General features: G+C 50.9%; 4 protein-coding genes across 4 annotated transcripts; 2 read left to right on the top strand and 2 right to left on the bottom strand.

The window, feature by feature from the left end:
* Positions 1-152: 152 nt before the first annotated feature.
* Positions 153-4,453, bottom strand: N7533_004146 (uncharacterized protein; the record flags this gene model as incomplete). The annotated part of the gene is given in 4 exon segments (XM_057100796.1): positions 153-930; positions 947-2,676; positions 2,711-4,261; positions 4,412-4,453. 4 exon segments carry the CDS (start codon positions 4,451-4,453, stop codon positions 153-155), a joined length of 4,101 nt encoding a protein of 1,366 aa, XP_056960426.1.
* Positions 4,454-5,186: 733 nt separating this feature from the next.
* On the top strand, positions 5,187-6,386 carry N7533_004145 (alpha/beta fold hydrolase; the record flags this gene model as incomplete). The annotated part of the gene is made up of 1 exon (XM_057100795.1): positions 5,187-6,386. One exon carries the CDS (start codon positions 5,187-5,189, stop codon positions 6,384-6,386), a length of 1,200 nt encoding a protein of 399 aa, XP_056960425.1.
* A 704-nt stretch (positions 6,387-7,090) lies between these two features.
* N7533_004144 (copper acquisition factor BIM1-like domain-containing protein) lies at positions 7,091-7,986 on the bottom strand (the record flags this gene model as incomplete). The annotated part of the gene is made up of 3 exons (XM_057100794.1): positions 7,091-7,303; positions 7,373-7,719; positions 7,773-7,986. The coding sequence occupies 3 exons, from the start codon at positions 7,984-7,986 to the stop codon at positions 7,091-7,093; spliced, it is 774 nt and encodes a 257-aa protein (XP_056960424.1).
* Positions 7,987-10,634: 2,648 nt separating this feature from the next.
* Positions 10,635-11,549, top strand: N7533_004143 (SRR1 family protein; the record flags this gene model as incomplete). The annotated part of the gene is made up of 1 exon (XM_057100793.1): positions 10,635-11,549. One exon carries the CDS (start codon positions 10,635-10,637, stop codon positions 11,547-11,549), a length of 915 nt encoding a protein of 304 aa, XP_056960423.1.
* Positions 11,550-12,322: the final 773 nt, after the last annotated feature.

Below are 12,322 nucleotides of genomic sequence, written 5' to 3'. Positions count from 1 at the left end.
GTAACAGAAAAATCAACAGTGAAGAGGAAATGATGGAAGAAGGGCAGAAAGAAAGACATTAAACATTGTAATGAGGAAGAAGGAATGAAATCCAATTTCTGTCCATCGTGAGTGAAAGGAGAAAGAAGAGGTCAGGAAGTCTGTCAGAGGCATCACTTTCGTAGCCCAAACGCCTTGCGAAGCATCGGGAATCGCTTCTTTCGTCCCGGGCCGACAATCACCACGTCCCGGACTGTAGCACCCTGGTCCTCGGGATTTGTCGTGCTCGTGATATCGGAGGCAGCGTCGTTGATATCTGGACCGGCTGCGGCTGCGATTGCGACTGCGGGTGCTTCGGGTTCCTTAAGAATGGACGTTGTCGCCGGAGCATTGCCGCCATTGACAGTAATACTTCCGTTTCGTCCTGCCGATTCGACCACTGGCTCTATTTTTTGCGTTCGCAAAGGCGATGATGGGAGACTGTGACTTGGCTCGACGACTGGCTCGGGGGTATGCGTTCGTGGCTGGGATTCGGCGCGAAGTGGCCATTGCTGACCACCTCCAACAGTGTTCCGTTTGGTGAGCCTCCTCATCAATTTAGGCGAAGATGGGGGCTCAGATGCCGCTGCGGTCACAGTTGTATGATTGCCCGTCTGAATTCCATTGGTGTATGGCTCTTCTCGCAGCTGGTCGCGTTCCAGCCGCGACCGCTCGAGGGGCGTATCTCTTCGGGATGGGCTTTCAGCATCCACCTTGCTAATGCGGTTGTTCGTGTTTTTGCCCTTTTTCAGGCCGAGTCGGGCGAGGATGGATGGTTTGCGACTCTGCGGAGGTTGCATGATGAATTCCTCTAGCTCTCGCTGTGTCATGCCGCGCTGGCGGGCCACGGCGGCCATACCAGACATATTTGGCGAAGCAACATTTCGATCGCGAGAGCGTGGCGGGATGGGCCTGAGTAGAGATGCACCCGCCTGGGGGGGCCTTTTGGTGACGCTCTCCTTCCGAGCTGTCCTCCAGCTCGGTTGAATCGCCATCATTTGTACCTCGGCGACGTGGGATCCCACGGACGGGTCGCATGGAATTGTTGGGTTCTTCTCCTTCGTCACTGGAATCTGCAAAACGACTGCGGAAGACTTGGGGTTGATCTTGACCACGCTCATCGTCCGAGTCTGCGAATCGAGTTCCTTGCATCCCTTTGGGAACTGGCTTGGTAAACCGCGCTCGTGGTGCCTTTTTGTTCGTGGAGAAGAATGAATACTTCTCACCACCAGCGCCTGAGCCGCGGAGCGTCTTTCGCATCGTAGTTCCGGAAGTGGATCCAGATGAAAGGGGCCGGTGATCGATTGGGGACTCTGTTCTGGTAGAAGGAGATGACGGCTGACCATTTGCAGCACTGCCTCTCATAGTCCGCCGCATCGCATGAGGGCCGTCACTTCGAGTAGAAGAGTTGGCACGCTTGAAGCTACTAGAGGAATCACTGCCACTCGACATTGTACGCCGAAGGCCTGGGCCTCGCGCCTGGAAGGCTGGGCCCAGAGAAAGCGGGCGAGGTGTACCATTTTCAGCACCGTTAGTATGGCTAGAATAGCGAGGATCTTGCGAGTTCAGGCTACCACCATAGGCGTCTACCGACATCGGCCTCTTTTGTTTGTTGTCCGTCCGAACGGAACCATTTGATGGTCGGGCCTGGGAGGAGATCGGTATAGGGGGGTAAGGTGTTTGCAGGTTCATTGGAGATGCTGGCGGAGATCCTTCCTCTGACTGGCGGCTGACTAGCTCCTCCGTTGGAGTTGCGAAGCGGTCGACTTCAGTTGGCTGATTGGTGGCGCTTTGTGGCTCACTTTCAACGACTGCAGTCCGTTCAGTAGGCCTTGGTGTAGTATCGCGACTCTCTGTGATCGGCTCCAGCGGTGCTGATCTGGGAATTGACCGGCTGTCGACAATAGCATTAATTGAGCCGAACCCATCACCGTCTTCCGGGTCTTCGGGGGCATCACTGTAGATGCTGTCATGGTCACTCTCAGTATAGACACTGTCGCTATAATCCTTATTCGCTTCATCCAAATTCGGTATTGCGCTTGCCATAGGCTGATTTTTAGCAGTCTCAGCTTCAATGGCAGATTTTAGGCTGCGATCCGAGTTGGATGGCGGGAAACCACCAGGTATTTGATACTCGAGAGACGACCGAGATAATCGCTGGACATCGAAACTTTTGCGTTCATCAATAGGGGGAGTAGCAGGCTCCACAGCAATCGAAGGTACAGGTAGCTGGGAATCGGTACTGACGTGCGGTTGCTGCTCAGTAAAACGGCCAATTGCCACACCATCTTCCCTGTCTGTCGCAGATACATCCTGTTGAGATGGGGCGGATCCAATTATAGACAGTCGTTCCACAGATTTGATATCGCGAGGTTGCGACAGCTCTTTTCGATCATGATGAAATACTCCTGCAAGGGCATGGTCATTTGAGAAGGATGTGAAGGGTGCAGTGGCTTCATCCTCTGAAGTCGTGGATTCATTGTCACTGAAATCCGGGATCGGCGGTCGGGCAGGGCCTCCATTTCGATTCCCGCGAACACTGCCAAACGAGGGAAGCGCGGGTCGAGGTTTCATGACCTCGTCAAAGTCATCATCATTTGTGATAAACTCGGCGCCCGGAGACTTCTTCTTAACCACGTTGAACCAATTCTTGCGAGTCTTGGATTTGGAAGGCGGAGACTCGGGAACATACTCCTCCGGCGATGTTGGGGGGGCTGGCTGCTACGCCGACAACTTCAGCTTCGTCATCGAAGCTCACCTTGACAGCTCGCTTCTTGACACCGACCCGGAGTCCCTCGTCAGATGCAATCGAGGTGCCACCATCGGACATTTCACTGTTGGCCAGTCCAACTCGGCCAGCGGCGGCCCTCTCCGGAGATAATGAATTACCACGTACGGTCTTGAGTGCCGATTTGACAGGAGAAACAGATCTTGATGGAGGCTCGTGGACTTGCTCACCAGCTGCGGTCACAGAAAGCCACTTAGCAAATCGCGCCGATCGGCCAGGGCTGCTGGATTGTTCAAGGTGGGCCTCTTGTCTAGGCGTTGGTTGCTTCTCTGCTTTCGGTGAAGCATGTGGTGTGACTTGAGGTGTCCTTTGTGGGGTGGTAATCGGTTCATGGTGGTCAGTCGGTGCGGGAATGTTAGCCAATTGATTGCTGGCGTCCTGGGTGCGAGAGACGTCAACACCATCCTGAGGTTGGGACTCATGCTCGGTCACAACAGACGGCCATTGATTCGGGACTGCTCGGGAGGAAGCATGCTCGGTGTCGGAGCTATATGTCGCATTTGGTCGCGAATGCTCGACCTTTTGCCTCTGCGGGCTGGCTGCCGAAGGCCCAGGGTCTGTCCGTGTAGCCCTTGCTTGATCCGGCACTGGCCGAGGACTGCTCTTCGGTGCGCTAACTGCCTGAGCTGCAGCAATAGCAGTACCAGCGGCAAGTCCAGCTGACTTGTTTGCAGGGCTTGCCTCAGTACGTCCCACTGCCGGTGCCTTTGACCTCGTGTTGACAGGTTTCTCTGACATCTGAGAGATAGCCTGCTGAGCGCTAGCCACTTCCACCGATGAGACATCGCGGACGGCAGTCCCTCCAAGACTTATAGGTTCATTCTCCAGCAGAGTCGGCGAGGTCGGTCGCGAGCCCCTTGGATAAGAAAAATTGACCGAGCTTCGGCTACTCGGGCGATCCAGCTCTGGAACTGTTGTCAAGCTTTGAAGGCGGGTATGTGTGGGCGACCCCGACGCACTCTCCCGATCTACACCTGACCCTCGTGCGTTTGTTCGTGGCGGAGAGACGGGTGGAGATCGCAAGGATGGCTCGAGGCTTGCGGCACGGCGCGGAGGAAGCGTTCTCGGAGCATACTGGCTAGGCAGCGACGGCAACGGAGGGACATCGACGGGCAGAGGTACAGAGGCACCGGAGCTTGTGGACGGGCGACTCGGCGATGAATCCCGAAACGTTCTGGCGGTCATCGAGCTAGAACTATTAGACCTGCGGAGGGTTCCACCACCAACACTCGCGGAGCGACGGCCATGCATCGGGCTGGCCGGCGATTGTGTCGAGGCCCGTCGCTGGACCATTCGCTTGGTTTGTACATTTTCGACATTTGTCGGGGTTGGTGTGAGATTTCGTAGCGCGGCGGCCGCAGCAGCGGAGGAGAGGCTGCTGGAGGACGGTTGTGACTTCAGGAAGGCATGGCTCGCTGCAGATTGCGCGGAATGAGCAGCGGGTGTGGAGAGTGGCTAATACGTAGAAATAGTGGTTAGCGCATTGGTCGCGATTAAACCAACGCATTGCCGACCATGCCAGTGGGCATTGAGTAACGTGAGGAGTCTTCCATTGAGGGGACCTCTCTTTTTCTTTCTCTCTCTCTCTCGGTTCTGACGACATACCTGATGATGGTGGGAGGAGCTCCTTTTGCGACGACCGAACATTATCGCTATAGGTCTGCGAGGCTCGCGACAAATAAGGGATCAAACAGCCAACCGGACACTGCACAAAGCAGCGCCGGGGAGGATCCGAAGATCGGGACGGAAGACTCGGATGCGAGGATGTTCGAGACGTGCAGAAAAAAAGTTGGTCGGGGATATGCGTGATGTAGCTTCGGGGGAGGGGGGGGGGAACCGAAGAACGCGTGACGAATGAATGAAAGGCGGATCGGGCGACCGAAGAGCAATAGAGAAGCGAATGAAGATGAGCTGGGAAGCTAATGAAGGGGCTTCGGCGATGGTTGAAAGTGGCCGAGAGAAGGTTTGAAGGTTGAAGGGAAAGGAAAGAAGGGAACTTGCGTCATGACTTGAAAACGGGGAGTGCTACTAACTAGTTAGTTCACAGTATTACTAGTGTTAGTGGGAATACTGGGTTCAGGCACTGGAAAGTCTATCCAACTTTCTATTTTAGTTACAGATTAACTAGTTAGTCCTTACTAGTTCCTAGCAAGTCCCCATATTTAACTACTTAACTAGTTGGTTACTCTGTACTCTGTACTCCGTGCTGCTTGTCCACTCGGGGTACTTACTCGTCTTCCGTAACTACGTAGGTATGCACTCGGCTTCACCTCAACATTGCCGTTCACTCATTTATAACTTAACCCTCCCTCTCCCACCTTAGGTACTCCCTCCCTACAATCTTGAATTCAAATAATCGCAATTGCAGATCACCCCCAGAATGTCTGATACCTCCTCACTGCCCCTCCCCGAGGGAGTCTCCAGTCGCCTCGTTGAGACCACCGATCTGACCTTTCACATTCTCGAAGCCGGCGCCACTCCCGATCGCGATCGTCCCTTGGTGATCCTCCTACATGGTTTCCCTGAGATCGCCTACTCCTGGCGCCGTGTTCTACCAAAACTGGCCGCCGCTGGTTTCTACGCCGTCGCCCCTGATCAGCGCGGCTTCGGTCGGACCACAGGCTGGGATACCCGCCAATATCAGGATGTCGATCTATCAACTTTCTCGTTGACCACCCTCGTGCGCGATATCGTTCTGTTGGTCAATGCTCTGGGTTATCGATCCGTTCATTGTGTCGCGGGTCATGACTGTGGCGCCGTCACGGCCTCGACATGCGCCATCGTCCGGCCGGATTTCTTCCGAAGCGTCGTCCTCATGAGCCATCCTTTCAACGGGACTCCCGAACTACCCTTTAATACGGCTAATAGTTCTAGCGATGGTCAACTAGCTGATGCTGGTGCTGGTGCTGAGGGTTCAGCTGCGGCATCGGGTATCCATGAAGCGCTCGCTCAGCACGGCCGCAAGCATTATAAATGGTACTACTCCACATCACAAGCAAGTCCCGATATGTCCAACCTCGCCCCAGAGGACCTGCATCGCTTCCTACGAGGCTACTTCCATCTCAAGAGCGGCTCTTGGCCTGGGAACAACCCCCATCCACTGAGCGGGTGGACCGCCGATCAAATCGTCCAAATGCCTGGCTATTACATAATGCCAGCAGATGCCACGATGCCTGAGACCATTGAGAGAGATATGGCAAACGAGCCCACTAAGGGATTATCTTCGCACTCCTGGCTGCCGGATGATGAGCTTGCGGTGTATGTGGGTGAGTATGCTCGCACCGGCTTCCAGGGTGGACTGAATTGGTACCGCGTGCGCACGGCTGCCGGTGGCCGCTACACGCGAGACTATGATCTTTTTGCCGGGAAGAAGATCGAGACACCCTGTGCATTCGTCTCGGGGAAACAGGACTGGGGCATATATCAGGAACCCGCGGCGTTGGATAAGATGACCAGTGGTGCGGTGTGTTCGGACTTTCGACTGTGCCGACTGTTGGATGGAGTTGGGCATTGGATACCCCAGGAAAGCCCGGATGAGGTGGCGCGTACTATCATTGAGCTAGCGCGAGGATTAAATTGAGAACATTAGTATACATAGATACCCCAAGATATTGGCGAAAGTGATACCATCTGTTGATAATAACAAAGAGACAACGCCCGCGACGATGATGTGATACTACTAGGCAGTCCCGGTCAATATGTAAGCAGCACACAACAGATTAATATTAAGAAATTAGCCACAAAAATAAAGAAGAGAATTTTGCCTCAGGTCAAAGGGGACTCGGGGCGATGTACAGTGGTAAATTAATCTGCAATTCTATCGGTGAAACTGAGAATACATGCGAGTTTCCTAGAAGTTGAGACACGAGAAGTAAAGTTCTCAAGGTTCTTTCCCCGTCCCAAGTCCGCTGCATCAAACTTGCGGTTCGAGGTATCAATCCCCCTTTCGCAGCTTCAAGTTGCGTGCATCTATGTTTTGAGTATTGATTGGGAATAACACATACAGCGTACTAGTATTCCAAGCCGTACGCACTACTGGTACTAGTACTACTAGTATTCCCAGTGAGGAAATAACGACCGAACCTTGGAATATAAAGACATGTACTCTGTAGAAGAAAATATGGTTGTGGGCTACCTACTATCCAGCATCGTGTAAGAGGTCTGAGTTCATCCAATTCAATAATTTTGGTTGCATATTAATCAAATAGAATGGGTATGGTGCACAAAGAAAATTCAACGCACGCAGGATGCAAATGGAAAAAGAAAAGGTGATGTGAAACATATCTACATAAGGCCGCCCAAAAGCGTCGCCAGTACCAACGGTACCAGTGCAAGCAGGGTCTGCTTTGGTGGCGTGATTATAGCCGCCCCAGACCCAACCCCGCTCGTCGTGTACATATATTGGAAGCTGATATCGCTGGAGTTGAAACAGTTATCGCGAGTCACGGAATCCTTGATATCTGGGTCTTGCGGGTCGGCAAATTCGATATCGACGCACTGCGGAAATAATGATGTTAGATAAAGAAGAAGTAATGGCGACGGGAAGAAATAGAGTAAAGAACATACATTATAAAGTGCCGCGCCGTGCTTTGCGATCTCTACCACTTGGATAGTTGCCTTGTCACCGATTTTCGCGCTGATATTGGCTGGCAGTGGGACTTGTGGCAGGCAGATGGTGCCAGGGTAGGGGTCATTGGTTGGGCCGGTAATCTGGAATGGTGAGACGACGGGGTGGCTCATATTCTCAGGCACCTCGCCCAAGCCAAAGTTGACGTAGATCAGGGCAGTCTGGTGACCGGGGAACCAGCCCGGCTGTAGCGCAAGGGCACCCCCGTTAACAGGCCATTTAGTTCGGTTCTGAGATGTCGGCATGCCGCCGCCTGGATCGATGAATTTTGGGTTAGAATTTTGATCTTAGTCTTGCGAGCGATTTGAGTCGCGGGCAATTGTTGATGGTGTCTCTTACAAGGATACATCCACATCATGCCGTATGGATAAATGTACGAGCCGTTCTTCTCATCCCATGCAACGCCTAGGCCGTTCGCCTCGGAGACGGTGCCATTTGTGTGGAGGTTATTGCCTCGGTAGCCGGGGTATGTGATAACGGTGTGGGCGTGGGCGAGGCCGATACACAGTAGGAGGAGGGAGGAGGCCCATCGTGATATGGAGTGCACAGCCATGGCGAAATGTGTGGGAAAGATGCTTCTGGGCGACAGACGCAAAGGGATCAGAGGCTCACACCGAAAAGCAGCGCGAGAACAGCTTCGGACCTTTTTATCAAAAATCAAGCTCCGTCTATGAACGGGACGACGGTCAACGTCGAGCTCGCATTCGATTGATGGCGGTACGAGGGAGAAGAGGAAGGATAAGCTTCAAATCATTCAAGAAAGAGGATCAAGCCACTGGAGGAATTTGGAGGACCATTCCTCTTTTTGAGGGGTACCTCTCGTTGGGTGCAGGCATGTTCGGGGCGGACGAGTCAGGATGCAGGACTCGGATGTGACTGACACTGCAGGAGGTGATGGTATGTGAATGGCCCAGACCTTGTTAGGTGGAGTGGGATCATCACGGCCCTGCTGCAAGTGCCATCACTTCTCAAACCTCATCAGCACGATGATTGGTGGGGAACCAGCAGCTCCAAGCGCCGAGGAGGACGCTAAACTATATTGAGGATGGAGGCAGTGAGCGAGGAGAGGCGGAGGTGGGTGTGGGCGCTTAGTGCCAGTGGGTGCAGTGTGATGGTGATTGCCCGACAGGAACCGCTAGTGCAGGTCTTAAGCATGGTGATGGTGATGGTGATGGTGATGGGTGATAGAGTCGCTGAATGGTGATGGACCTGCACTGGCCACTGATCGTCGGTTCTCCGTGGGATCTCCCGAAGCGAACTTAAGCGGGGTACGGGATGTCTTTTGGGCCAAATTGCAAACAAGATGCTCGTTTGCACTAAGACTAGCTCGGTTCGAGCTTGTACGGAGTACTCGCTTTAGTTCAGCGTGTTCACCACGAGTGTTCCTGGATCTATCATTCCCAGCAGAACGCACATCTACAACATTTTTAGGCCTACTCAGGTATTGAAATGTCAATAGCTCAGCATCTCAACTACTCTTCTTCCGACAGAACCGAACGATTTTCTAAACGATGTGACTGCAATTTATCTCTTTGAAAATTCATTGGCCCCGACCACCATAATAGCCGCCAGAAAAACTGGCCACGCGTCAACGATCAAACAAAGACTGCAGATTTACACAAATTTGAAGCCTCCTCACGACGAGGTCAACCTCTTTGGTCTGTTTGTAGTATGCAGCGGGCCGAATTACAGACCTATCCGACAGTTGAACGCAGAAAGTAGGATTCATTACCGGTCATGTTATGCCCTTTGGCCAGCAACAACCCAAGCAAAATTCGGGATTTTTGAAGATTTAGATATCCACTCCCGAGGTTGGTACCTAGGTATGTGATCACAATGTCGGAGAGTGGAAAATCCGAATCTTTTCATCACGTTCTCGAGATTGCATAATTGAACCCCATGGCCAGCTCCAGCAGTCTGTCAAAATGGCTAGCAATCTCCAAAATACCCAACGGCAGAGTTCTTCCAAGTTTTTCCAGTGAGACTCATGCAACAATTCCGAGTCCTTTTGCACCGCTGTCAATTGCATTGTAAATAATACCATTACTATACTCATATCTTCATACGAGTATAATATCCATGGATATCCACTCTTCAGATACTGCTTCCAAGGTTATGTTGCTGACATCGACAGGTATCTTTCCAGTCGGTGTCCGAGTCTGGGGCGGATAAAAGAAAAATGGCTTGTCGGAAACCATCTCACCTAGAGGACGCATCTTATACGCCTTGGACGTGTCAATGGTGTTTGCATTAGTTTTGATCACGTAGAAAGCAGAACCTTGAAAGTAATCCGGTCATTCACAACAACCATTGCATCTCTGTTGCACGCCTGTCAGGTTACCCACGGCACCCCAGATATTGCAGACTTGCCAGAGACTTAATGCAGAGTGTATGCACGGGGCTTATTATCCTCTCATTTGATAATGGGATATGGGCAATGGCAAAGCCATGGATCGTTTAATTGGCTGCCTGCTAGCCTTTGTTGCTGTTAGCTGGGGGTTCAAACGAAAATTTTCATCACACTGCTGAATTTGTGATACATGTTAAAGTCCCGAAGAGAGAGCATCTATTTGACAACTTTGGTACCTACCTAATATCTTGATTCTATTGGCTGGATGTGTCTTTCGTTTATCGACCTCATGGGCGACCTTTCACTCGGAACACCTCGCTTCAGATGCCACTATGTTTCTGAAGTTGAAAAAACATAATACGTGAGCCTATGTAAAATATTCCGAAATTAATTTACTTTGAGCCGAATTTCAATTGTCCTCTCTAAACCCGAACCCATAGTATCTCAGCCCGTTGCTGTTCTAGTAATCACATCCCTTCCGTGACGCGTGGGGCTTCGTTTTTTGTTGTTTCACCACACGTGCCATGTACTCCTTCTCGTTAACATGGAGCTACTACTATATCAGTGAATACATTTTTAATTTTCAAAAAAGATTTGTTTAAAGGAGCTCAGTAGTACACACCACGGCAATACCAAGCCAAGCCATATATAGTTCCAAATACGGCAGCGGGCTTATCGCGCTGAGTAATCACTTATCGTCCAAAAAAAGTCCCCGCCATTTGGGAGCCACCAATTAAGAATTTCACCACTAACATCCATTAAACGACTTTTGAATTTGAAACCTTGGAACCTTGGAACTTGAAACGAAACGGAGGGAAAGGTTTCCAAGCTGTGCACATATATATAGCGCTATGCCACACAGTAACCGCAAAAAGCGCAACCCTGTCTCTGCTCAAAAACGCCTCGAAGTCACCGGTGATGACGGCTGGACTCATGTTACTAGCGGTAGCAATGTGCGGCGCGTAGTGCGCACCACTACTACTAAGGCACGGAGTGACCTTGAAACCAACCAGGTTGATGAAACTGGGTTGGTTCTCAGTCCAGCCGAGGCACCGGCTCGTCTGACCTTCGAAGAGTTAGAGGCGCAATATAGAAGCTATAAGGAGCGATGGGTTCAGTCGGAGACCTGGAAGAAACTGAGGATACAATTGGACCAAAGGATATGCGATCAAGAGACGGAGACCTTGTCGCGGGATCTGGATGTTGACGGGATTGTGTGCATCGGGCTTGGCAGTCCGAGTGGGTTCCTGCGAGATGGTTGGGTTGACCGCAGGGCTGTTTCTATGTTTCAGCTTGCTGCGTTAGAAGCTATCAAGGATGTATTTACGAGTTCGTTCCTCCCCTCCCTCTCGAAAAAGCACTCAAATTTCCAACTTCGCTTGTTACCTCCGAACTTACGTCTTTCATGCAAAGGTGCCAACCGCTCTTCATCTTTTCCAATTTACGCCCAAGATCCCGTCTTCAACGCACTGGACCGTGCACTTCTTGAATCACTTGGTATAACTGTGGTCGATAATCCTATTGCCTTTGAGCGGGTCACATCGAAAACACTCCTTTTCTGTCCCGGTGCGGAGCGCAAACATCTGGATATGCTACTTCCGTCAAACCCGAAGCTCGTTCTTGGGGGTCCGCTAGAGAATACTGAGTCCTCAATCATTGAGTCATATGTTAAGAAAACGGACTCCAGGATTTTGCTGCCTTTTTTGGCTCAAGAGCATGCGTTTTGGAAGATGCGCCTCTACTTTTTGGCTCAAGTGGAGCCATAGTATCAACGATCTTGAATACTTGTACTATTTAGTGTATATACTGGGTTTAATCTGCTATTACTACTAGTATATACTAATTCGCACGCTATTAAAATGGGTTGTCTTTGTCTGATGCTTTATAATTCTGGCCACCTGGGCAGGTCTTGGTTTGGACAAGTTCAACTTGAAGCTCCAAGTCAAAAATGGACCTAGTACATAGTACTACTATTCCAAGGATTAGTATTCCATTTCATGAAAATCTTTTTGCCCTGAGCGGCGGTTATTCCAAGATTTAATGCAAACTTGAACCTTGAATCATGTAGGATGGATGTCGTTCTTTGAAAAGACTCCGTCTGACCTTGGAAATGAAGATCAAAAAAGCGACTTCACCCAAGGACGATGGTTAATGTGGAGCAAAAAAGTGGACGAATGGCGATTCGAACGCCAGACTTTTCGCATGCAAAGCGAACACTCTACCAACTGAGTTATACGCCCATTGAGATACGTCATTATTGTCTCCATAATTTATTATTATTAAACACTTCCAATCGAAAAAGCAATTATTTCGATACACTCTGAAAGTACTTCGTGAAGTCAGGGCTAAAATAAAGTCTACTTGCATTACATTTTCGACCTTTGAAAGTCTCTATTATAGACCTTTCTCGTATCCAGACAGCAAAGACTGTCTGAAGCGGCAAAGAAAGACAGGCTTGGAACTTCTCCAGGCCTTGGTCGGGAAGCCGAAGGCTTAGCTACCGACTGCGACGATCCTATCCTAGGTATCGGTTTCGCAT

The sequence above is a fragment of the Penicillium manginii genome (genome assembly GCF_028828005.1).
Source record: "Penicillium manginii strain IBT 31320 chromosome Unknown utg000004l:1.0-7231830.0:1.0-7236170.0, whole genome shotgun sequence".
Classification (NCBI taxonomy): Eukaryota; Fungi; Ascomycota; class Eurotiomycetes; order Eurotiales; family Aspergillaceae; genus Penicillium; species Penicillium manginii.
The sequence above is the reverse complement of the archived record's forward strand: the minus strand, read 5'-3'. Positions and strand labels throughout refer to the sequence as shown.